The following is a 27,728-nucleotide window of genomic DNA, read 5'->3' as shown; positions in this document are numbered from 1 at the left end:
CGGTCTGGTGACGCTGACTCTGAAAATGAAAGAGAGATTGGGGAAGATAGAGAAGTGCAGACTTAAATGCCTTTTTACTTTTTGCCTTTTTTGATATGTGCTGCGCGTGCGGCTTATAAAATATGATAGGATGGAATGATTTGCTTTTGCACAAGATCGTGTTTTAAATTTATAAAAGTGATTTCTACAAAGACTAAACACACACAAAATAGGCAAGTGTACCTATCGTATATGTAGAATAGTATTGGTAAGAACCAAGTATCGATCCATGGACACAAAGGTTTCTAATAATAAATCGTTGTTTTACTTTAATCAGAGGTTTTAATCATCTTGGGGTTAGTTTTTGAACTTTTTATAAAATATAATACTTATATATAATATATAGGTGACCAAGACAAGAAATTCTAAACGAGTTGTTTAATTATACGAAGGTTACCATCTAAGATCAAGAATCCACTCCATTTTAGCATTGATAATTAATATTTAAACATGTGATAAACTTGCATTAGAAATATATGATAGATAGCTCCTTAAACCTTAAGTGAGCATCTTTGGCACTAAGGAGGTAACGTGCGCATTTTAAAGTCCACCCTTTCCTAATGTCACGCCACCTCAATGATGTCAATTTAAGTTGGCAAGTAGTTTCGTAAAGTAGAAAGATTAGGATTGACTCCGATTTCTCAAATACCAATTCTAACAACTTCGGATGGTTGTAGTTTAGTCACACAACCTCCCCTTGGTTGATTTATGTAGGTTATAATTACACATTCAATTAACATATGATTTCTTTAGCTAAAATGATATCCTAAGCAAAGCTATTTTCGAATTACCAAGACTTAGAAAAATACATCATAACTTATATCTCATCATTTCTAAGTACAATATAAGGATCCATGTTTCGATAATGTATCAAAGTATTTCTATCTTTCAAGAACATGAATCGATCATGAACGATTGCCAATTGGATTGACAACCACCAACTTTGAATTAGTTATTTAAGATGGTGAAACATTTCTCATCAAAAGATAATTGCAATATAACCATGTACTTTACTAGACTACACCACATGTTTTGATTAATCATCAAGTAAAACAAAGCTTCTTCATAGATTTTAGATGGTTGAAGGAGTTTAGCTCATAATGAGCATGATGATAAACATTAAGATGAATGATGATAACAAATACATGATTAAACTTGGAACAATCTAACCAATTGTAGATGAATCTTCCTTCTTAATTATGGTAATGATGGTTGATGATGATGGTTGATGGTAATGACCTCCAAGCCTTCAAACTCTTCACTAAATCTTCTATGTGAGTGTTAGTGTGTGTTTTTATAAGAGAAAACCTGATAGAATTCTTTTCAAAGCACACCAAATGAGTGCAACATGAGCCACTATTTATAGGCAATATGGAGTGAGAAGCACGGCCCCGTGCTTATGTAGGCACGCCCCCGTGCTTTTTAGTGACATGTGCTAATTCTTTTTGTCGTTTCTGGAAGGAAGGCACGGCCCCGTGCTTCCTGAGGCACGCCGCCGTGTTTTTTAGTGACATGTGTTAATTCTTTTTGTCATTTCTGAAAGGTAAGCACGGCCCCGTGCTTCCAAAAGCACGGCCCCGTGTCCAGCTGTTCACTATTTTGTCTCCATTCCACTATGTGCCTAAAAAATGGTTGGACGGCCCTATATATTCTATTTGACCCGACCTATTTTTACCCGATCTATTTTGTGCCCCACCGTAGCGAAAATTTATGGATCCACCACTGATCATGACCATTAAAGATTCATTTTAATAAGTCGGTGCCATTAGTTTATCGAATAATACAATTCAACTAGTGCTGCATTTTATCTTGATGCATAGTACTTTTTTGTAATCGTAAGTAAATGAGTAGAGGAAAATAATCGTTGTATCAAATACATTAGAACTAAAGATATGCTAACGGATGTGACATGTAAATGTCATTTGCCCATAACTTTCAAAGAACATATAATGAAGATGGATTTACATAGAGACCTTGTATGATAGCATATAGTGAGTATGGATGATTATTATTTTCTCAAATGTTTTATTTTGTCGCTAATAATGTTTATGTGCATCTTATGATTTATAGAAACTTATGTAAACTAATGTACCTTAAAGGTTTTATTCTAGTTATTTAACTCTAAATTTTAAATGTTTTATGTTGAAACTTTAGCATGACTGTTGGGATCTCGATTCGAATAATTGTAACTATCTGCTATAGTTTTAAGGTAAAACTTAATAGCTTTTTAATTTGGCCAGTTATCTAACGAATTACTCATTATAATTGGTTATTCGGCCAAGTGGAAAAATGTTGGACAAAGCCCAACAACGTGGCCTCACCATTTACCGAATTATGATTAGTCAAAGAAAATAATTGGACCCATAACTTATATGAGCTATCTGATGAACATATCCATGCTTATATTAGCTTTTCCCCGTTGATGTCACAACAAATATACAAGAATTACACCAATTACTTATTTGTAAGAAATCCATTATTTTGTGGCATCCTATAACGGGAAACAAATCAAGAATCATCTTGGCATCATCTTCCTTCTCTAACGTCTTGACTTCATTAACTAAGTTCTTTAATCTTGATGTCTAATTTATTTTTGTGTATGATTGAATCTACATATTAAGGTTCATATTCTAACCCATGTCCCAAGATATAATCTATAAATTTTGATGAAAAGATGCAATATTTTGTGAAATATTATGTTAGTATGTATGTGTATACTTTCCAACTATGACAGTGTCTCGATATATGGCATAACAAGCTAGGTTTGAATAACTTCAACTAAATTCACATACAAACATTGACAACGGACAGTGTCTTTTGCTAAAACTTTGTTAATAAAGACTAATGTTTTTATTTGATTATCAAATTCTATTTCGTGTAATCCAACTATCCAAGACACTTATTAGAGAATCCAACAAACTCTAGATACAAGACATCGTCAAACATTCTCAAACACATATTGTCCAACATTAAGTATAGCTATGCTCCTTTTTTGCTCATTGTAATGGGCTCAATAATCACATAGGAGACCCGATCTTTTGGCTCTAGTGTCAGGAGCTCCATGTCCATCACCATACTGATACGAAGAAAGTGAAATTCGAGCTAGATTAATTGGCATATCAATGAAAGGATTTGCCAACTCCTGAGTACAAGCCACATGCACTTTGGTCAGTTTTCTCCATGCTTCGTCGATTAGTTTATTTATATGCTCACGCGCAAGTTCCTCACAAACATCATTCTCGTGCATGAAACATGTTATTGCATTTGCAGTTTTACCTTGTTCTATTTCATCCTGTGCCAAAAGAATACACAATTTTGACATGAAGAGAAACAATAAAATGTTTAATGAATAAAAACACAATAAACATACTGATGACGTAGCTAAATAGTTATAAAGTCTAGAAACCAGTGATGACCATTTCATAAGATCATGATACTTGTCCAAGGACTCAACATCTTTCTTGATTATTAATTATTAAGTATCCATGAGTAAGTAAAACCACTCCTGACACCGATCGCCACGCGTTATCAAGATAGACGTCAAGTGTTGGAATGTGTTTGTGGTGAGTCCATCTTGCTTCCACAAGGAACGCTTCAAATAATTCTCCCCACTGCCAATCCCATAATAATAAATTTTTTTAGTCTGTTTATAAAATACCATAAATATATTTTAGTTTAACATTTACAAAGAGAAAAAGTGTAACATCTGATTTATGTTCGGTGACTTTAGAGAAGTAAAAAACCTATGAATGACTATAACAAGATACTTAAGAAACTTGGTTATTATGCTGTAAGATTTATCCTGTATCAAAATATTGTTAGAATTCCTTGTAATACTAACCACTTTTACAAGTACAGGTGTGATGTCTTCTCAATGTCCAATTGAACTAGAAGAACTCATTTCAGTAATCATATTGTAAAGCGCTCCGAAGGCTAGTTGTAAATACTCTGGCATGTGTTCAACTGCATTAATATCCCACCTAAAAAAGATGGATGTTACTTAGTGAAAATTGTAATAGAGAGAGTTGATAGAATTAAAAGGTCAAACTTGCAAACCTCTTGATGACATCCGTGAATATCTCTAGTTCATCTAGAGAACCATAAACGTCATAAATGTCATCAATGACAGTAACTAAGGCGTAGGCTTTGGTTATCCAAACACGACAAGAATGACATAAAGGTTCAAAACCAATTCCAACGGCACAAAAGAAGCATTCCATGAGTCGGTCTCTAACGAATCCTAACTTGTGTGCTAGGCCCATATTTTCCCACCAACTGTTATGCATAAAAGGAGAAAGTATATATGTTATATTTCATAGCATGGGAATTAATCATATTACTTTCCAATATTGATAAAAGGGAAACTTTACTTTGATACATTTTTAAGTTCTGTTTTGAATGATGCTTGAATCATGTTGAAATCCAATGTTGCAAGCTCTAGCAGAAGTAGATTTGCATCCTTTTGTTTATTGCATGCATCAATGTAAGATCTTGCTTGTTCTCTAAGCATCCTATGATACAAAGGGACTTCCAAAGCCCGGTTTATGTGTTGGAGGACATGCACATGATTTTCTTGACATTTAAGTTTCAGCAAATGTTCTCTTGCAAATAACATCGCCTCATGCAAATCACTTTCTTCCATAAAACCAAGATATGAAGCTTCATATAGACTTAGCAACCCTTTCACATCAGTCTGTAGAGATCCAATGAAGCCACCATGACTTTCCTTGAATCTCCTAACAAAATCTGTGTTCAAATATTATTGTTGCTACAACAAAGATAAGACCAATGATAGTGAATGGACTGGTTAGGCTAAGAGGCTTCAAGGGTTCAGGTTAGCCTAACGCAGGTCGTGGTGTCCCTCTACGTTTGCAAAACGTAGAAGGAGGTTCACTAGTTAGTTGTTTGTTGTTATAGCTCGCCGAAGATCAAGAACCGTGATGTTTGGAATCGGTTTTAGAATGATGTTCTTGGTGAAGCTATGAAGTTATTGAAGTAAGAAAGAAATAAGCTAAGAGCAAATTTCTCAAGGAAGAAGAGAAGATTAGGGAGATGGTGTTATCTGCCCAAATCTGTTGTGTTTATGTTTATGGCTAAGTCTCTCTTATATAGGAGAAGAGACTTAAGCCTTTCGTCCAATTGTAACTAATCTAGTTCCCCTCCAGTTTGCCTAGAGAGTTGACCTTTATGGGCGGGAAGCTTTGTACCGCTGGTCCATGATTAAAATATTATTACTTTATCTGAGCATGTCCCTTGCTCAGATGGGACAAGGATGTGAACAGTGATGTGACATCGTACTGTAGCACGTGGGTACTTGTTTACATAAGTTTGGGCGGGAAATGAAGCGTTTAACCTTTTAACCCTTTTAGCGTTAATGTGTTCCAGCCATTTTATTATTTCCTTGGGCTACCCCCGTCATCAGCCCCCCCAAGTCAGAGGTGTTTGAGAGGTTGGCTCAAGGGCTTCTGACTTTTACACACATTTTGTTTATTGCTTAAAGGCTTCAAGGCTTGTAGGCTGCGAGGCTTTGTTCAGTTTTGGTTGTTTTTATTGCCCATAGAACATTTTCATGGGAATCCCTGTGATTTCCTTTGTTTTTGCCTGAATGGCATGTCATGGATGATGTTGGCCTTTTAAGGCTTTGTTTATGACTCACAATGTTCTAAGTATTGTGCTTTGGTTGCTTATCTTGTTAGTTTGATGTGTTTTTAGCTAACTTTCCTTAAGAAGTTTTAGTGCTGCAGTCACTTTTAGCTTCAAGGCTTCATTAGGTAAAAAACACATGTTGGCTATCCTTTATATCACTACTTAGTGTATGTTTTTTGTTTTCGTAAACTTTTTGAAGTTTAAGGAACGAATTGGTGTTGGTTGTTCAGACCTGTCTATGAGACGAGTTTTAGTTGAAAAAATTTTCTAAGTCACATGGAGTCGAATTGATATAGGTACCCGCCCCTTATATAGGTCTATTTAACCCTTGAACCTATTGAGCGATGTGGCCTGGGAGCTCATCCCCTTACATGGCCCTTGCCATGGAGTTTCTTGCTAGGTTCTCAACCTGATTATAGGATAGTAAATACAAGTTATGACAAAAACTTTATCATTCATTTCAAGAGGTTGTTGTTCACAAAAAGGAGAATTATACATCTCTTGTAGTACATTTCAAGACTTTGACTAGGCATGGAACCTTTTAAGCGTTTGGTCGTTCCAGTGTCTTGGAAGCTTATTGCCAACTAGGAGCTCGTTTTCTTTGTTCTTTGAAATCAACGGCCTCTTCGCCTCGGATGTGAGCCTCAGTTCGTTCGAGAGCTTCTTCAAGGGTCTTAGGCAGACACTTGTTAAAGTCCCTTGTGAGGTGCTTGGAGGTGATGGCGTTCATGAAGCCTGCCACCCTCATTTTTTCGTCAGCCCCCACATATTGTAACCCTTCTTTCTTGTACCTCTTGATGAAGTCTGGAAGGTTATCGTCATCTTTTTGTTTTATCTGAAAAATGGCTGTGGTATCCTTGACGTACCTTCTTTGTTGTGAGAAGTGGGCCAAGAAGCCCTTGCTCAGATCGTCGAAGCATCGAACGCTTTGAGCAGGAAGGTCATTGAACCATATTCTAGTTGACCCCACTAACGTTTGCATGAACATCAAACAACATTCAGCATGGGACCATTTTTCGATTCTGGCCGCCCCAGTGAAGACCTGGAGATGGTCTTCGGGATCATCAGTCCCATCATACGTTCTTATATGGGGTGGCATCTTGATTTTTGTTTGAAAGTCATAATCGGCGATTTGTTGAGAGAAACAAGATAGGTTACCGGGCTTGTAAGGTTTTGCCAGATCCTCATCTAGCCTTACAGCAGGATTATGACTTGTTGTTCCTTGGTGAGTACCCAGCGCTTGGTTGATGATTTGGGTCCAAGGAAAGTGTGCCATCATTTGAGCCATCATCTGAGGCATCAGGTTAAAGCCTTGAAGGCTTTCACATCAGTCTGTAGAGATCCAATGAAGCCACCATGACTTTCCTTGAATCTCCTAACAAAATCTGTGTTCAAATATTATTGTTGCTACAACAAAGATAAGACCAATGATAGTGAATGGACTGGTTAGGCTAAGAGGCTTCAAGGGTTCAGGTTAGCCTAACGCAGGTCGTGGTGTCCCTATACGTTTGCAAAACGTAGAAGGAGGTTCACTAGTTAGTTGTTTGTTGTTATAGATCACCGAAGATCAAGAACCGTGATGTTTGGAATCGATTTTAGAATGATGTTCTTGGTGAAGCTATGAAGTTATTGAAGTAAGAAAGAAATAAGCTAAGAGCATATTTCTTAAGGAAGAAGAGAAGATTAGGGAGATTGTGTTATCTGCCCAAATCTGTTGTGTTTATGTTTATGGCTAAGTCTCTCTTATATAGGAGAAGAGACTTGAGCCTTTCGTCCAATTGTAACTAATCTAGTTCCCCTCCAGTTTGCCTAGAGAGTTGACTTTTATGGGCGGGAAGCTTTGGACCGCTGGTCCATGATTAAAATATTATTACTTTATCTGAGCATGTCCCTTGCTCAGAGCGGACAAGGATGTGAACAGTGATGTGCATCGTACTGTAGCACATGGGTACTTGTTTACATAAGTTTGGGCGGGAAATGAAGCGTTTAATCTTTTAACCCTTTTAGCGTTAATGTGTTCCAGCCATTTTATTATTTCCTTAGGCTACCCCCGTCATCAATTACAATTGAGTCAAGAAGAAACTTTTAGATTTAATGGTAACTTAGACATCGGAATATTGAGTTTATTCCCTTGGTATGTGTCGTTAGCAAACTTACCAAGTTCACTATTGTGACAAGCGAGCTACGATGAAGAAATGAAATCTCTATAAAAGCAAGGAGCGAACTCAAAAACAAAGTACATCAACATTTTACATATATAGTTTAGGAATTAGGACCATGGTGGAAATTAATATTCAAAAGAAAACAACTAAAGAAGTACCTTCAGACACATCATAACCATGTTGTCTAAGAATCCTGAATCTAAGAGATGCCTCATGAAGACTATCTTCATGCCCAACACTAATTTCATCTATTGATGTGAACATGTCTAGTGCTCTCTTTATATGGTTTTGGAACCGATAGCCAAGACCCAACCTTTCAATATCATCTATGTGTTCAAGCACTTCCAACATGCCGAAACTACCATTCTCGAAATCAACATTCAACCTCATAACCTTCTTCTCTAGCTCACTCACCTTCTCCTTGAAGTTTATCTGTGTTCATGCATCAAATTACATTTAAAAATATGAATGTGTTTAAGCTCGAAAACATTAAAACACGCACTCTCATGACTAAAGTATGATGTGTTACCGGGAAATTATCATCTAACATCTGGATAAAGTCACGAGTCCAGATAGTTGGCTGGTAAATGGCTACCAAATCATTGTGGGTTTGAGAAACTTTGGTCTTAGCCCCAGAGCAGATCAACCGGTTCTGCCTACACACTGCTTCGACATTTTGTTTGACGTTTCGATTTGGTTTAACCAAAAAGAAACTTTGGGGAAACACTAGTCGATGGAGAGCCATTGGATTAGTTTGGACTTTGGAGTGAATGCTATGTTAGATCTCGAAGACTATTTATAGAAAACACGTTATTTTTTTAATATTGTATCAAATACAATATATTAATTATATAGTAATTATGGTTTCTTATCGTTATTTTTACTTTAGTTATGATTTATCTGACAAAAATTTATCTATAATTATAGTATATTATCTTAATTGAATTATTTTTTAATTATCATAATGTTGTCCATATACATCATATTTAATGAGATTTTCATTATTCTATACGATATTAGAAAAAAAATTTTAGAACAGCAACTCACATAAATATTATAAACTCTATTCATAAATTACATATTTTTAAATTTTAACAATCACATAATTTAAAACCTTATCAACTGAAAAGACAAATAGGCTTATTTAACTGTGGAATTGCTAAAACAAAAGCCATGTAATTTTCATTTCAACTACCAATTGGTTTATTTCAAAGGAAAAAAAAGAGTGTGATGCATCACACTTATTTTACTAATATAAATTTCATGTCAACTCCAATTAACTAGATCTCACAAAAACGTATATATGCAACCGAGCAATATATTGTTTCGTAACAGCTACGCAAATTACACTATTCAGATCTTTTTTTTTTTTTTTTTTTTTTTTTTTTGAACATACAAGCTTTTCCTCCTACTATTTACATTATACCGCCAATGCCAGGAATCGAACCCTGGACCTCTCACCAAAAGGCCAAAGCCTTTACCATCCCACCAAAGTGGTGATGGCACACTATTCACATCTATGTGTAAACCTTCGTTATGAATATTCCACTAGTTGATCCACGTGTTTTTTTAAAAATTTATTTACAGATTTAACTTATTTATAATGCATTTGAAATTTTGATTAAACCATTGTTAAGTGAAGTTTTTTCTAGTTCTTACCCATCACCACTCAAATGAATTCTTAAATTATCTAATTTATATGTATAATTTAAGAACTTAAATATAATCAAAACCTTAAAGTATATAACGAAAAGTTATTTTATTTATATTATATATATATATATATATATATATATATATATATATATATATTATTAAATCGTATAGTTGCCTTTAACAGAAGATAAATATAAGTATCACATAAGTAAATCCAAAACTTTTGTTTGTTTTAGTGGTGGGATTGGATATCGGTGATTATGAAATGGACTCGCTGTCGCTGGTTGGAGTCTACCTAACTAATAGCTGATGTTTCTTTTGTGTGGGTGGGTCCATTGCGAGACTCAAAGTGAAAGAGTAGATCGACCTTGGCTAGTTGGACACTGATTTATAAACTCATGTCAACCGCATTTTACATTTGAAATTTCAATTATAATTAGTTATTGGCAATTTGTAACATAATATCGTTAGTTAAAAATAGTCGCTGGAAGCATTTTGTGGAATATAATAATACCGTATTACACACATAAAATGCCAACAAGATCAATGTATTTAGAACACAATGTAAAATGCCATCGATATATTAAAAGTACGTAATCAATTATCAATATGGAAAAATTAGTAACAAAACTTGTACACCCCTAACTAAATTCAAAGAAGGCAAATTACACACACGGAATTACGTATAAAATTTACAAATTTTATACCTAATTAAATATGAAAAATTACCGTTTTGATCTTCATTTACTCGTATATATGTAACACATAGGACTGACAAATGGGTAGGGTCGTGTCAAAACGGGTCACAGGTCAAAACGGGTTTGGGTCAAGATTGTTTCATGCCTTCCTCTAGTAACATACTAACATAGAATGATAACTAAATAAAATGAGTTCGTATTACAGGTAATTAGAACGATAACTAAACAAAACTATGGTAACTATACGAGTGAGATTGTCTTAAGTAGCGAAAGTGAAAGTTCAAAATGTCACTAGTTAAATTACTAGTGTACATTATTATTATCAGAAAATACGATATATCTTGGTTTACAAAAAAATTAATTAGCCTAAGATAAATAAATGAAAGATAATACACTTTGATTTTTTATTGTTTGCCTTCAAGTAAAATAGTTTCTTTATTCAACTATACGGGCCCGTATTGTAGCTGTTTGATGTCATTTGACTCTGTTGATGTTAAAGAAGTAAAGTCCTTAAAAGTCTAAGAGGAGACAGACGATCTTTCCTCATCTCATCTTGATTTGATGAGGAGATCTCCTTCAATATAAAGTATAAATATTTTACACACAAGGAACACAATATGTAACTTTTATTTAAAATTAATTTCTTCAAACAAATTTCTTGTTTATATGGAAGACTTCTAAATCGTTTGATAAAAGCTCAAATAAAGCTCTCTAAAAAAAACTTAATCTGAAACTATCTAAGCCGAGTCTGCTTATTTTTGCAACCAAGCCAAGCTTGTAAATCGTGTTCGGCAAACTTTTTCTGTGTAATTTGATCCCTCTCCAAGATTTGTTTCATCATATCTTCTAGACGTCCAATTCCTCCATTAGAATCCTGCACGTTATTTTGAAAATTAGTACCATTGTTATTATTATTATTATTATTGTAATGACCTTGTCCTTGATTATAAGAATTTTGATAGCCGGGTGGTGCGCCTGACGGACGCCAGTTGGAGTTATTCTGATTTGGGTTTTTGTAAGTGTTCCAGTTCTGATTGTTGTTGAAGTTGTTGTTTGGAAACCTATTCTGACCACCAACAAAGTCGACTTGTTGATTCATCACCGGGCACTCCAAAGGGTCATGTCCTCCTCTACAAAACTCACATTTGTCCACCTTAGTTTTAAGTTCCTTTACTTCTCGGGTTAATGATTCCAAAGCATAAGCCACAGTAATATCCAGATTAACCTGGTGTACACCTCGAGAAGATGAGGATGTACTGTTAACGGGAGTGGAATTCCCGCGTCGTGGCCCTTTGGCGAGGTCCGATTGAGCGAAGCTTTCAAGCATCTCGTTACATTCGGTGACATTCTTCCTTGCCATCAAGTTACATCCAGAAGCAGTGTCAAAACGAACTTGTGTTTCATATGTCAGCCCGTTGTAGAATTTTTCCACGAGAGCCTATGGTGTAAGACCATTCTGTGAACAACGGGCAAGCAAATTCTGAAAACGCTCCTGTAACATCCCAAACTTTCGAATAATAATATTTTATATTGACTCGTTATGACGGAAAAGCTTACTTGAGTTATTACGAGAATGATAAAATAATAAAGATAGAGATATGAGTAGGCTAATTTGATGGAGATAATTATGGACCAAAAAGGAAAGATGAGCTTTAAGTCCATGGGCTTAAGGGTGTATAAATACCCCTTAAACCCTAAATCTTTCCATTTCCATCCATAATATCCATCTTATCCTCTCTACACCTTAAAACACACACTTAAGCCATAAACACCCCCATAGCCGCCGGCCACCATCCGAAACCCCAAAACTAAGCTTCACAACATAAAATTTTGGATTATACAAGGGAGCTAACAAGTCCTCGTTCACAACCAAGCTAGCCGTGACCTTAGAAACGTCAAAAGGTATGTTCTTTAACCTTAAAGGTTACGTTTTTATGAACGGTTTGCCTTGAAACTTAACCCTAGAGTAGATCGGGTCTAGATACATCATTAAAATGCAAACTTGATGATTTAAAATGGACGAAATGGACTCATGGGTATAAACGGTTCTTAAAGGAAACCCTAGATCTAGCCTAGAACGTTTTAAATCTATAAAGGTCGAAACTTTATGCCTAAAACGGGTTAGATCTAGATGATGTTATCGTAACGGGTGTAAAACGGTTAGTATGAATAGAAAGGGGCGGTTAAAGATCATGATTTGAACCATAGAACAAGTTAAATGGACAAGGTAAAAAAAATTAAGATAGGAAGATGAGCTGAACTGGGGGTTCTCGGCCAAAATCGAGAATTCTCGGTCGAACCACATTGTTCTCGGTCAACATGCAGTCAACAAGAGTTTTCGGCCACGAGTTCTCTGCCTTGGAGTTCTCGGCCAGGAAGGAACTCGGTGACCACGTGTTCTTGGTCAAGAACATGTGTTCTTGGCAACTTTGTGTTTTCGTTCAGACATGGGATCTCGGTCCCAAGTGTTCTCGGTTACGAGTTCTCGGCCGAGTTCTCTGTCCTTGAGTTCTCGGCCAGTTAGTGACTGGAGGTGTACTTTGGGTCTGGCCAGTTAGGCCCAGTTACTTAATGGACAGATGGGCCGGTTTTAACTAAGTCCACGGGATGCTAAGCCCATTATCTTAGGCTTAACAAATAAGCCCAATTTAGAAAATAATTTAAAATCCTAGTGGAATATGTGTTAAGACAGTTAATGAAATAAAATTTTTCCAAGCTGACCTGGCAGCTTAACCCCAGCCAGGGGCTCTGCCCCTTGGACCCCGCTAGGGCCTGCCGCCCCTAGAACCCTGCTGCCAGGGGCGCTGCCCCCGGACCCCCGTTCGTTGTGGGATATATAAAGATAGAAATACGATATGAGTAGTAATAGTTAATTGATACATGTAAATATTATACAGTTAGTCGTGCACAACTCAAAAAAGGGATTACGATTAACGGTGAACATAACCGCATTCAGGTAGTTTCTAGCCCCATTTCCTTGTTATGTTTTCAGGGCTGTGTGCATACTCGATGTGTTTAATTAATACACTTACCTTAAGTGGTAAGTGTATGCCTATTATGTTATATGTAAGAATGGTGAATGCCTGTCGGTACGTGAACGATATTCGGATATTGCACGTACTGTCCGGTGATAGCTTGAGGTTGTGATTGCTTATAGATGTGTATGTATGTTATATATTTGTTATAGGTTATGAGTATCTAAAGGAAGTATATGAAAGTATAAAAGAAAAGAAAAGTATGAAATGAGGAATTTACGGTAAAGGGTGGCAGACCCTAATAATATATGTAAAGGAGGGTGGCAGACCCTAATAATATCTGTGAAGAAGGGTGGCAGACCCTAATAATATCTGTGAAGGAGTGTGGCAGATCCTAATAATATCTGTGAGGTTATAGGGCGAAAGACTCTTTAAAACGTAGAAGTATGTATGTAAATTAAGATAAAATTTGAAAGTAATAAAGAAAGAAAGTATGAAAGTAAGAATGAAGGTATATACTTACGTATGTACGAAAGAAAGTAATATAGGTTAAGTATGTAATATAAGAACGTATTGTATGTTACATGTATTAACTAGAACTCACTCAGCGTAGCTGACTTTTAGTATGCACGCAGGTGAGTAGGATGAAACAGCCCGATTGAGGGAAACACGTAGCATTGAATAAAAGGCTGGCATCGGGAGACCCAAGACGTTTATTTAGTTACATTTTAAAGACAGTATGTTTATTGAGACAAGTTATGGATTATTATGTATGTTTTATGAAAATCTCTATATTCCGCGCATGTTTTATTTAACTTTGATCATTAAAACTATGTTAATGAGTAAATCTAACTTCCCAATGTGAGGCACCGGTAACGGGGCCTTACAGCTCCCAAGCAAGGCCATATTGTTCATCTGGCTCCATGTGAAACGAGTGAATCTGATCACGAAGAATAGCCGCTTTAGCCGGTGGGAAGTATCTCTTGATAAAAGCAGAACGTAGTGCTTCCCAAGTGGTGAACGTGCCAGGCGGCTTAGTATCTAGCCAAGTAGATGCTTTACCTGCAAGTGAAAAAGGAAAAAAGATGTAAGAAAATTGCATCTTCAGTAGCACCTTGCAAATTAAAAGTTTTCAAAACGCGGTAAAGTCGGTTAATATGAGCCGGTGCATCCTCGTCATCGTCCCATGAAACTGATTAGTTTGAACGATGTTGTTCATGACGTATGACGGTATCTGACACGAGTTGGGGCTGTCGATCTCGGGAACAACGATGCATGACCGGTTTTCGGTTAAGCCATCGAAGGCTTGAGCAGCGATTGTTCTATTGTTGGCCATTTGAACTTGAATTCTAGGACTTTCAGGTGGTGAACTGGTTGGGGAAGACTTTGGTGTAGAACTGGCTTCTAACAGTTGCTTCTCTGCTGATGAGCTAGCCTCGGTCTTCAACGGAGAAAATTCCAGGTTTTCCAACGGCGGTCCTTGCGAACGAAGACATGGCATAAACCTGAAAAATGCAACAGACTAAGTAAGTAGACTAAAAATAAAAACTAAAACAAAAATAAACTAAAATTTAATTAGACTCCTATGACTCAAACGAAAATAAAACAAATAGCACGTATGTAGCAAATAAGTCCAATTAAAGCAAATAACGCAATCGCTAAGTGTCCCCGGCAACGGCGCCAAAAACTTGATGTGCTAAAAGTAGTCAAATAATTATTAACTAAAATTATACTAATCTAGACACTAAGTAATGCTCTAGGCCCTTAAGCTTAACTTAAACTACTAACCGGAAAGTGAACCGATCGACTCTTGTACACCTAAGTAAGTCCGGATATCGAACCCACGAGACTCTTTAAATTACGAAACTAGCAAATTAGACTCAACTACAAGATACGACTATTTATTAATAATATTTGAGGGGGAATTTTAACTAATAATTAAACTTAATAATAATAATAATTACTTTAATTAAACTAATAATAAACTAATAAAACTTAATCCTAATAATAATAATAATAATAATAATAATAATAAAACATAATCATAACCTTAAAACTAATTAATTAATTAATAATAAAACTTAAACCTAATTACTTTTAAACTAATAAACAAGTAAACACTTTGATTAATTCAGATGACAAAGATAACTACCCATGCCTGAATCCCCAAATTTACGGTTATTAATCAAATGGAAAACTCACGTTATGGAACTGGGATCATAAAATAGACCCTTGACAGAAAACCCGAACAGGACCCTTGAACTTCAAGAAGACGCCTATGGATTTCTAATAAGTTTTAAGACTCACCAGTTTTATATTAAACTTCCTTACGGTTATTTAATCACTTACGTCTAAGTATCTTTTATGACGAAAACCTACCTTATATCGCGGAATTCAAAGATAGCAAAGCAGATTCAATTAACTTAATAGACTAAGCTGACAATCAAACCTAGATTGACTCCTTACGAAGAACTAAATCTAGCAATCCTGACCAACAAAGATCTATTAATAGTCTATCACCTTACAGCTTTCTAGGCTGGCAGTTCACTTTTATCTATTTACTTGATTTTATTGTTTCTATGATTTTAATGTATATTAATCACAAACTAGTCAAGAACACACAGTAAATGACCTAACAAAACCCTATCCTATGAAACAATCAACAAGGGCAATGTGAAACAATAAATTCAAGTAAACAAAACCAAGCAATCAAACGCATCAATTAAATCAAACTCAACCCTTTACTTAGAACATAAAATCCATAACGAAACGAAATCCAAATAAAATCAAACCGAACTAAGGTTTATCACGACCTAGGTAGTTTATGGAATTTAGCCTAGCTAGCATCTTAAAGTCTAAATCAAACAAAACAAATAATAATGAAAACATGGTGAAAATCTAAATAACGAATAATCACGGATGATAAAACCCGTAAAACTTCAAACGTGAACGTGTAGCTCTTCACCGGCTGTCCTCTTGCCTTCAAAATCACCAAGAAACTCGAAAATATGCTCCAATGTCTCTCAAATTCGGCTGGTGGCTTTCAGGCTCTTGTCAGGTTTAAGTTAAAGGTGTTTAAATACCTAAAACAAGGCCCAACATTAAGCAAAAACGAATTAAAACACCATCAGCAACCCCTAGGCGCCGCGCGACGGGCCTTGGGTACCCCGGTCGCGCGGTGCGGCGTGCTCCATATAAGGGGCCGGTCAGACCGGCCCGGTCTGACCGGTTCTATGTTCTAGCACCTTCCTGACGCGTTCCGGATCTCCGTTTCGGCTCGTTTAAGCTCGTTTTTCGCCCTTTTTAATCACGACCAAATCCCGGAACCTACAAAACACAAAAACGTTAGTAGTATACAAATCTTGACTAAAAACGAACAAAAACAATTAAAATATTAAATAAAATAAATAAGGGAAACATAAATATTTAGCATTATATCAATATTCTAAAACTAAGGCTACAAAACTTAAAATATACATATTATAAATTATAACCATGTTGCAAATGATGTTCCAAAAGAGGTGTAACTTGGTCAATACAAATCTGTAGGCTACACGTTTGATGGTAGCATCATCGACTGCATCAATCATGAAAGACAATTATATGAGAATTGTACGATATATGACCATATATACACTAACATCATTTGTGATTGCGTGATCAGACCATTTTGTCCCCAAGAAACTAATAGAGGAGACCAGGGGTTGGGAAATTCTCCATAATTTTCATTCTTTTTTATTGTATCAGAAATGGTCTATAAGCATACAAACATAAACAAAATGAAATACTAGACTAAAGCACAAGTAAAACATGAAGTTTAAAAACACTCACCCACTAACCCAATTATGCATAGGAATTAAGCAGTAACCGTTGTTCAATTTGTGGTTGAATGATATTACATGGTGCATCACAAACATAATTACTTAATAATCATATAACTAAAATAAAAATAAAAATTGGAAGTAACCAGTTAATTAAAATAAAAATAAAGGTTGGCTTTAAGAGGGAATCAAACATGGGTTCTCACAATGAAAGGCTTATTGTTTACCACCAGACCATTTTTCTAGTTAATGTATGGGTTCACTCACAATTTATATATGGGTTCACTCTCATCTTTTATATGGATGTTCTGTATAAAATCCGAAACTCAGTGGGTTCCCGTGAACCCGCACCCATGCACCTAGATCCGTCCATGATCATGTTTATGGATCGATACTTGGTTTTTACCGATACTATACTACATATATAATAGGTACACTTGCTTATTTGTGTATGGTTTAGTTTTGAAGAAAACTCATTTTTATAAATTTAAAACCCGATTTCGTTTAAAAAAATAATTAATTTTTATATATACTCTCATACACATCAAACACCCTTTCAGGTTGGCCGGAAAAATGATGGATGCGACAGTGATAGGATTTAGATTTTGCAAAATCTAGTTGATACATACTAATTGAGACGTGGTTTTTTCTTATTATTATTAACAACTCGCACGGAATATATACAACTGAAAAGTAACATATAACCTAGTGTATAATAGTATAATACTATGGTGCTCTCTCCAAATAATGAAGTCCGCACGGAGAATTTTGCGCTCTACTCTTGCGTCCGTTAGCACTCTCAGTCTCATGGGGTGCCCCCAAATACATGCGAATTAATCTTTGGGTATGACTAGGAATTGGGTGTCTCACACGTTCATAACTTCTATTATTAATTTTTTTTTCTGCAACACAATAAATTCTACCGTGGTTCTTGTCTGCAACAATTTCTTCTAGGTTCTACATAAATTTCAGCAAAATTAACTGATGCAAAAGTCTTCTATTTTTTTAAGGCACAAAAGAAAAATAAAACTAGTTTAATATAAAAATGGGAAATCCTCAAAACAACAATTTCGACCTAATATTTTCCAACTTTAGCCATGGTTCTACGAAAATACCCACAAATAGCCACTATGATCTGTCGGATCCGACGGAAGCACAATCCCCTTTGACGGATTAGCTGAGCCTATAACAATTTGCCATCTATACAAATGTTCCTTTGGATCCGAAGGAAGAGTGGAAGGTCCGACATAAAGGTGAAGGCTCCAATGGAATATTAAGTCGTCGTCTTCGACGGTTCAGAGCCTGCTTCCGTCGGGCCAGATGGTTCACCTTCCCGTTGGATTTTAACACGATGAACTCTAGGGTTCGTCACTTTTTTGCGTGGATTTCTCAACAAAAGGTGGATTCATGGAAAACAAACACTATGGTTTATTTTCCTCAAAAAAACTAAGTGATTTACGTTGTGGATTAGTGGCGGACCCAAAAATTTTCTTGTAGGGGTCAAAAATTTTTGGGTCGATACTCAGTTGCTTATCGCTATATATTTTTTTAATTTTTCTTCGATCCGGTTCGGTTGTACGGGTCGGGTTAAATCAGTTCGAATTTATTTTTCGATCCGGTTTGATCGTTTAAGCCGAGTCAAATCGGGTCGAATCATATATAAAAAAGATAATCAAACAACATATCATATTTACCATATAACCAAAAAATAAATATTTATAGTTGTTTTTTACGAGTTTTAAATTTTTGGAATCTAGTCATAACATTATCTCGTTTGATATTCATATATTAAAAAATATAAAAACAAAACAAAAGTTTATTAAAAGTTAAAAAGTTAATTAATCATATACGAAATAAACGAGCAAGTGATTTTCGGCAAAAAAAACATACTAGCTTTTATTATATATTAGGTTATAAATAAACTAAGAAATAAAGATACACAAATAAATGTTTTGTTGACTTTTAATTTTATTTTCACTGGTTCTATTAAACTTTGGTAAAATAATGGGTTGTGAAAGATTTTTAATAAAGGTTCGTTATATTCTTAAAATGTTAAATTAGGTCATCTTCTTTCTTTTCTTCTTTAACTGCAACATGAGAATAAATATTGTTGGTTTACTCTTTTATTTTCATCTCAAGTTTTCTCTTTTGTTCTCAATTCCATCGGGGTCAGTGTCAAAATTTCACAGTGGTCGGTCGGAATTTGAACACATATATACAACTAAATGTTCTTGTCTCGCAGGGATCGGCCGACCTCCTACCACTAAGGTAGGTACACCACTGTTGTGGATTTGCTTGATTTTGTGAATAAATAAGAAAGACGGAGATAAATGTTTGTTATGATTGTTTAAGGTTTGAGATGTAGAAGATGAAGCATGTTTCCTTGGAAGACACATCCTAATCCGTCGGAAGATGAAACAAGATTCGTCTGACGATGAAACAGTTTCGTGTTTCTATGGATCCATTAATACGTTGACATGTGGCGAGTTTGATGGCTGTTGCGTTCTGTCAAAGGTTGGCGCACTTCCATCGGATTCGATGGAGCGTGATGACTGTTTTAAGTATTTCTCAAAACTATGACTTGATCAAAATAGCTATTTTAAGGATTTTCCCTATAAAAAAAAGCATCGGAAATAAAATCAACTTAAAAAAAATCAATAAAAACACAAAGAATATATTAATATAAAGTAAAAGTGTCCCTTCTTATAACTTTTAGAAATTGATTTTTAATTGTAAAATGTAAGTTGGTTGGCAGTTTAGAAAGAATGTGAAACTACTCATTTTGACCGCTCCTTTAGTTCCTAATCAAACACCTTTGTTCTTGTCTTGTACAGTTGTACTCATATTCTCATCAAAATTCACCACCTCTAAGCTACTTGTTGCGGCCTTGTGGAGCTTCAGGGAATGCAAAATATGATGTGACAAGGTAACAAGGCTTTAACACAATGCGGGGGCGTTAACGCCTAGGCGGTAAACAAGGAAATGGTAACGTGATTACAAGGTTTTAACAAGGACATTATGGGTCAAAATGCTTTAACAAATAAATGACGGGGCTTTAACATGATAGCAAGGTTAAAACCACCACGCGACGGTGACTTGGTACTTTAACTTGACGTATAAAGGCCCGCTAGAACAAGTATCCTTAATATATATATGCATGGACAAGTGGAAAAATGAATCTTATACCTCAATACTTATATACGACAGGATAAACTGCAAGAGTATTTATTATACCCTCTAAATTAAATTTAACCTAGACAGATGGCTGGCATGCCACATCAATCAATCTAGAGCTTTAACGAAATATTCCCCTCGGTCGACCAACTTTGTTTGTAAAGGAGCGGTGAAGTGATAACTACCTGATTTCGTTTTAGGAGATGTCTCATGTTTCTATTTTGCATCCACTGGTTTACTACCGTCCATTCGTCCAACACAAGCTACAATTTATCTAACCCTGTTGGTTAAAAGAGTATTGACAAGTTCTCGAATCGATTCTAATGCTTGCCAAAAAATATTCTCTTTGTTACGTAGGCGCTAGGGTTCATCTATATATAAATAATCAACCTCATTTGTTCATCTCAAATCCGCAAAATATATTAAGTTAACAGAGCATATAATACTAAGAGAAATGATAGGGTGGGATGACATTTACAAGGTTCTTGCCGCGATGTTTCCACTCTACACCGCACTGATTTTAGGTTATGGCTCGGTGAAGTGGTGGCACATGTTCAACTCCGACCAATGTGACGCGATAAACCGGCTCAACTGCTACTTCATCATGCCACTCTTCACATTCGACTTCACAACCCGCGTCAACCCCTACAAAATGCACTATCGTTTCCTAGCAGCTGATGCCATCTCCAAAGCCATTATTCTCTTAGCCATACTGTTATGGGCTAACTTTACTAGTAAAGGAAACTACCCTTGGTCCATTACATGCTTCTCGTTATCTAGCTTAAACAATGCTCTAGTTGTAGGTGTGCCACTCATGGCAGCAATGTATGGACCTTTTGGTGAGAATCTTGTCATACAATCCTCAATTATGCAATTTATGTTGTGGATAATGATCGTTCTCTTTATGTTTGAGCTCCAACACGCAAAGAAATCATTGGACGCAGCAGTTCCATCGTTAGAATCCGCCACAAATTGTGAAAGAACTAATGTGGTCGACACGAGTAAACGAAATTCTTTGTTCACTTTAGCAAAGATTGTTGGGCTAAAGCTTGCTAAAAACCCGAACGCTTATGCGTGCGGTCTGGGGCTTGTTTGGGCACTCATGTCTAATAGGTAATGATATAAAAGTTCTAATTTTATACTGCTTTCTTAAAGATTTTATTGTTGTAGCTGTGCTTATGAAAACACTGACTCTTAGGTGGTGTTTGTTTCTTTATAAAAGGTGTATGCGGCTCTTTTGTCTGCGCCACACAGACATTGTCATTTGCAGATTATTTGTTTTTTTGAAGACGTTTCATTAAAAAAAATGTCTGTGCGAACTCTTCTTGGTACAAACTTGGTCCATCCACTTCTAAGATCTTTTAAGGTCTGCAGAGGGTTAAACACTACGACCTATAAACACCCACTTCCACCACCACCCACCGTTCGCCACCACCACCACCCATCGTCCGCCACCACCACCGTCTACCACCACCACAATTCTCCACCCACCATCCGCCAGCACCGTCTACCACCATCGTCTACCATCTACCACCACCACTACCCCTACCACCGTTCATACACCACCGTCAGTGTATTTTATAAGTCTACATACGTTAAAAAACAAACAATTTTCTTGCAGACTACAGTGGTTTGGTCCACCTCTTCTTCTATAGATGTCTGCAAATGTTGTCCGAAGAATGCAGACATTTTACCTCTGAAAAACAAACACCACCTTAGAATACACTTATTCACAACCAAACCTAAACTTTAATAAAAAGTTAATTTCTCTCTTTTCAACATACAAAACACAACACAACACAACTCAATCCAACTTTTTACCCTCACTCACAACCTAACCTAAATCAAATTTTTATTATATATTTGATTTATTTGTAAAATAAAACCTTTTTTTAAAAAAATAGTTTTTGTTTTTAATAGCATTTATATCTAAATGTTTTAGATATTAAATAAAAAGTAAATTTATATCTAATAATTGTTGTTTAAAAAAAACTAAATAATAATGTGGTTTTAGATATTATAAATCTAAACACTTAATTTTATTTCGAACCTAATAATTTTTTTACAAGTTTAACACACACACATGACAAAAACTCTTACGAACTCATATTGAAAATACATATTTTTTAAAGTATTTCGTTTTTAACAAATTTTAAATCAAAATGTTCATAAAAAAAACTAAACAAAACTGTGATTTTATAATTTTTAAAAAAATTAAATAATATAAGTTATTAAACAAAAATCAGATGTATAAAAAACCTAAATGCTAGTAAAAGAAAAGAAAAAAATATATTTTGGTGATTTTTCTTTTCAAGTGTTTGGTCAACAACCTACTTAAAAAGTTTACCAATAAAGTTCGTCTTATTTCTGCAATATTCATTAATGGTTGCAGGTGGAATCTGGAAATGCCGAGTCTCATGCAAGGATCAGTACAAATCATGTCGAGAGCCGGTGCTGGAATTGCCATGTTTTGCATGGGTGAGCTTCTGTAAGCTATTTTTAACATTAAGTAGACATCCAAAATATATAGCGGAAACAAGAAATAACAAAATGTAAGCAATTTATTTTTTGTGGAACACCGTCAACCCCCCTTCCCCCCGCGGCAATAAGAGGCCAACGAATATTTGTCGCTTGTTTGTGTTTGAATATATTATTGGACTATAACACCACTATGCCATTGAAACAAAAAATTTCTCTTTCCTAACTAGACGTTACATATCACTTATTCTAATTTGTAGCCTCCCAACCACTATACATGTACTAAGGGCTCATAACTTCACTCATGGTGTTATTTATTTATTTATTTATTTTCTGTGGGGTCGACCTTTTTGTCTTGTTTTTCTATGTCTAGTTGGTCCATCTAGGAAATGATCAATTATGTTATGAAAAAGACAAGGTCTACATGCATTATTATTTAAATATGGCTGCATATCTCCCCCTTTTTCATGTGAGGTTCTGAAATATGGAGAATATGTATAGGGCTTTTCATGGCAATGCAAGACAAGATGATTGACTGTAAGACGAAACTAGTTGTTTTGGGGATGGTACTGAGGTTTATGGTAGCACCAGCGACCGTGGCAATTGGATCTTTTATTGTTGGTTTGCGAGGGGATGTTCTTCATGTTGCCATCATTCAGGTAAGCAAATGTAGTTTCCATAACTCTTTCATATGTACATATTGTCCTGGCTTCAATTGCTTTAGCAAATTTTATTAAAGGGATTCATTTATAACACATAATTAAGGTTATAGTTGCGGTATAACTGTGCTGTTTTACCGTATAACTATTTTGTTATAAAGATATAAGTGCACAATTGCTAGTACGTATTGATAAAACAGCACATTTATATTAGTAAACCATGCAACGGTGTAAAATTAAAGGGGCTTTATATTTATGCAATTTCCCGGATTTAATTCTCTTGCATAGTAGCAACGGTGTAGAAGTAAAGCATCTAGTCTAGGGTTGGCATGCCCTCTATTAAGCACCTTTTCTGGCATTTAATTCTCCAAGAATTTAAGAAGCTTTCCTATGCATGTTATGACATAGTTGACACAATAGAAAAATTAGAAACGTAACTGAATATCTCTTAATGGTGAATGTATAAATCTTAATTAAAGTATTTTGATTATACTATAGAAATGCCAATCGAATAATTAAAGAAGAAACAACAGCAAATATGAAATGTTTCGTTACAAAAAGATATTCTTGTGTAAATACTTGCGTGGTATTTGCACAAGAATAATTTTTCGTAACGAAACATTTCATATTGTTCTTGTTTCTTCTTTAATTACCAATTGAAATTTCTACAATATAATTAAAGTCTTTTAATTTAAGAGATGTTCAGTTGATCGACCCAAATTACAAACCTACACTGATAACTAAAAAGTTGGTACAAAATCATGCAACATTTAAAAAGCACATATGGCAATTTCTGATAGGAATTAATCGAATTACCTACATAATCACTTTTAAATTTTCCAATTATTAATTTTACTATTAGAGTGAAGTGTCATTTTCGTCCCTGTGGTTTAGCAAATAATGCGAATTTAGTCCAAAAAGTTTATTTTTTGTATATGGACCCTCCACGTTTCTCAGTTCTTGCCAATTACATCCAAATCACTAACCCCATTAAATTTAATCGTTAAATCAGGGGTATGCATGTCTTTTCACTCTTTCTTTATATAATACTTTAATACTTATTTCAGTGACCAGCGGTTTTCGTCCTTCTGGTTTGTCCAAATCTGCAGTTTTAGTTCAGTAGTTTCAAATTTGCAATTTTCTTCCTTATGGTTTCATTTCACTTGCAATTAAACCCGACGTCCTCAATCTCGTTAAGTCTGGTCATTAAACTCATCAGTGTGCCTTTCACGTAAGGGACAGTTTGGTCGATTTTCTCCCCAAATAAACCTCAGTCTTAATTCGCAACCCCCCTCACGTGAGAGGCTGGGGTGTAATTGGGAAAAAGGAAAAAAAAAAAGAAGGAACAAAATTGTCCCTCACGTGAAAGACACACTGATGAGTTTAACGACCAGACTTAATGAGATTAGGGAATTCGGGTTTAATTGCAAGTGAAATGAAATCATAGAGAAGAAAGTTGCAAATTCGAAACTATTGGACTAAAACTGCAAATTTGGACAAACCAGAAGGACGAAAACCACAGTTCACTGAAATAAGTATTAAAGTATTATATAAAGAAAGAGTGAAAAAACATGTCTACCCCTGATTTAACGATTAAATTTAACGGGGTTAGTGATTTGGATGTAATTGGCAAGAACTGGGAAACGTGGAGGGTCCATATGCAAAAAATAAACTTTTTGAACTAAATTCGCATTATTTATCAAACCACGAGAACGAAAAAGACACTTTACTTTTACTATTATGTGTAAACATCATATACAGGTAAAAAAAAGATTATTCTATTTATTACAAATAGTGCTGATAAAGAATAAAACTTCTTTGATTTGATGGACAGGCTGCCCTACCTCAAGCCATTGGTTCTTTCGTACTTGCCAAGGAATATGGTCTTCATGCAAACCTACTTAGCACCGCGTAAGCTTTTCTTTTTCTTCGTTTTCTACGAAGTTTGAAATCACCCTAATACTCGATACTCAAGTGAGTCTTTTTAAGACTGGATGTTAGCCCATCCATATTGATTTTGGCGTTACAGACCTGATCAATCAACAACACCTTAAGAAGAAAACCCACCACTATAAATCATTATAAGAAAACCGCCTTGATTCTGATTTCAAACCTTGGACAATCAAGATTCCAAATAACAAAATCTCCTCAAGCCCATGAAAGTTATCTTAATTAATATCCTTTATACTAAGATCCAGAGGGAACACTTTTAAAACTAGAGTAAAGTGTCATTCCCCCGTGGTTTGACAAATAATATCAATTTAGTCCAAAAAGTTTATTTTTTGCATATGGACCCTCCACGTTTCCCAGTTCTTGCCAATTACATCCAAATCACTAACCCCGGTAAATTTAATCGTTAAGTCAGGGGTAGACATGTATTTTCACTCTTTCTTTATATAATACTTTAATACTTATTTCAGTGAACTGCGGTTTTCGTCCTTCTGGTTTTTCCAAATCTGCAGTTTTAGTCAAATAGTTTCGAATTTGCTATTTTCTTCCCTATGGTTTCATTTCACTTGCAATTAAACCCGAATTCCCTAATCTCATTAAGTTTGGTCGTTAAACTCATAAGTGTGCCTTTCACGTGAGGGACAATTTTGATCCTTTTTTTTTCCTTTTTCTCCAAATACACCCCAGCCCCTCACGTGGTGGTGGGGGGGGGGGGGGGGTTTCGAATTAAGACTGAGGTTTATTTGGGGAGAAAAACGACAAAACTGTCCCTCACGTGAAAAGGCACACTGATGAGTTTAACGACCAGACTTAACGAGATTGAGGAAGTCGGGTTTAATTGCAAGTGAAATGAAACCATAAGGAAGAAAATTGCAAATTTGAAACTACTGGACTAAGACTGCAGATTTGGACAAACCAGAATGACGAAAACCGCAGTTCACTGAAATAAGTATTAAAGTATTATATAAAGAAAGAGTGTAAAGACATGTATACCTCTGACTTAATGATTAAATTTAACGGGGTTAGTGATTTGGATGTAATTGGCAAGAACTGTGAAATGTGGAGGATCCATATGCAAAAAATAAACTTTTTGGACTAAATTCGCATTATTTGTCAAACCACATGAATGAAAATGACACTTTTCTCTCAAAACTATTAAGAAATAATTTTGTTATCTTTTTAAAGTACACAACTTATTTTACTATATAAAAGAAGTAATTTGCTTTGAATATCTTTTTTATAGTTTTACCCATGATACTTTTATTAAACCGTTTATTTATATAACCATTAGAACTTTTTATATGTTTTATATTTTGACTGAGTTTTTCAAAGTTGCTTATTTGTTTTTTAAAAAGTAAATAAGTAAATAATCATGTTTGGATATTATAAAAGCATTTCTAGGTTTTACATTTTGTTGTGTGTTAAAAATATGGTTTTCAAAATCAAGAAATTCAAGCCTTTTGTTTTTCCTTTTGTTTATGAAATACAAAATTACAAATATGCACGTCATTCTATTATTTATAAAATTGGTAAATATATAAGATTGTTATTCCATTTTTACCTACGTTTTGGTTTTTTCAACCACAAAAACTAATTTAAACATTTTTTTAAACTACTTTCAAAAAGTCAGTAAATAAGCATTTTTGTCAAAAATATTTTTAAAGTTAAATAAGCTTAGCCAAACACCATCTAAAGAGCCACGCCACTTGAGCCCAATGTTTTCTTTCTTATTTATGTAATCAATAATAATTATTCTTAAATTTATGTTTCCCATTGTCTAATTTCCAGGGTCATATTTGGGACGCTTATATCCATACCGGTTCTCATTGCGTATTACGTTGTCCTAAACTTCTTGCTTTGATAACTGTCAGCAACTCAGCATGTCATCACAATTTTAAATAGATTATAATTATGTTAATTTCTTATTTTATTAAACTAGTGATTATGTAACTTGTACTAACGTTATTATTTAAAGAAAATTGGGATTGAATTGAGAATGAAATATTTGTACTTAATTATTCGTTTGATCGACATGATTTACATTATATGACCATAAGAAATGTAACTATTTCAAAAATTCTAGTAGAAACACAATAATATCTTGAATTTTTGAATAAAGAGAGATCAAAAATTCTTGATATTTTTAATATTCCCAATTCAATTAATCTTTTTAATATTCGTAATTTTTTCCACCAAGAACTTTTTAAAACTTTTTACTTCCGAATAGAGTATCCTACTTTCACACAATCAAATCAAGGGTGTTGTACTCTTTGAAGTGGCAGTCGTTATATCTCGTATTAACAATCGAAAATACAACAAGTTCTCTATTTTATAGAGCTTCTTATACATATTTATTCCAGTGGAGTGGACACATTAGCAGACATTGGAAGAATTTGTTAGGTCGTCTGATATCCGTATGTTGATTATTTCCGCTCTTGTAGAGCTTCCGAAAGGAAAAAAATAATAATTG

The 27,728-nt window shown here is 35.0% G+C and overlaps 1 protein-coding gene and 1 pseudogene across 1 annotated transcript; one reads left to right on the top strand and one right to left on the bottom strand.

The window, feature by feature from the left end:
• Positions 1-2,826: 2,826 nt before the first annotated feature.
• Positions 2,827-8,592, bottom strand: LOC143599214 ((E)-beta-ocimene synthase, chloroplastic-like; annotated as a pseudogene).
• An 11,824-nt stretch (positions 8,593-20,416) lies between these two features.
• On the top strand, positions 20,417-27,119 carry LOC143599233 (auxin efflux carrier component 5-like). Its single transcript, XM_077077234.1, has 5 exons — positions 20,417-21,284; positions 22,564-22,649; positions 23,151-23,308; positions 25,143-25,219; positions 27,047-27,119. The coding sequence occupies exons 1-5, from the start codon at positions 20,626-20,628 to the stop codon at positions 27,117-27,119; spliced, it is 1,053 nt and encodes a 350-aa protein (XP_076933349.1). The 5' UTR covers positions 20,417-20,625.
• The last annotated feature ends 609 nt before the right edge of the window (positions 27,120-27,728 follow it).

Source organism: Bidens hawaiensis, unplaced genomic scaffold (assembly GCF_021521415.1).
Source record: "Bidens hawaiensis isolate Kalapana, Puna unplaced genomic scaffold, B.hawaiensis_p1.1 tig00001920_1, whole genome shotgun sequence".
In the NCBI taxonomy this organism is placed as follows: Eukaryota; Viridiplantae; Streptophyta; class Magnoliopsida; order Asterales; family Asteraceae; genus Bidens; species Bidens hawaiensis.
Note: the sequence above shows the minus strand (reverse complement) of the source record. Positions and strands in the feature narration are given on the sequence as shown.

What these genes read in the sequence shown, in the direction of transcription:
- LOC143599233 (XM_077077234.1), top strand. Translation starts at nt 20,626, where the DNA reads ATGATAGGGTGGGATGACATTTACAAGGTTCTTGCCGCGATGTTTCCA. An exon ending in AATTGCCATGTTTTGCATGG is followed by an intron (nt 22,650 to 23,150) that starts GTGAGCTTCTGT and finishes GAATATGTATAG; the next exon opens with GGCTTTTCATGGCAATGCAA. An exon ending in GCAAACCTACTTAGCACCGC is followed by an intron (nt 25,220 to 27,046) that starts GTAAGCTTTTCT and finishes TCTAATTTCCAG; the next exon opens with GGTCATATTTGGGACGCTTA.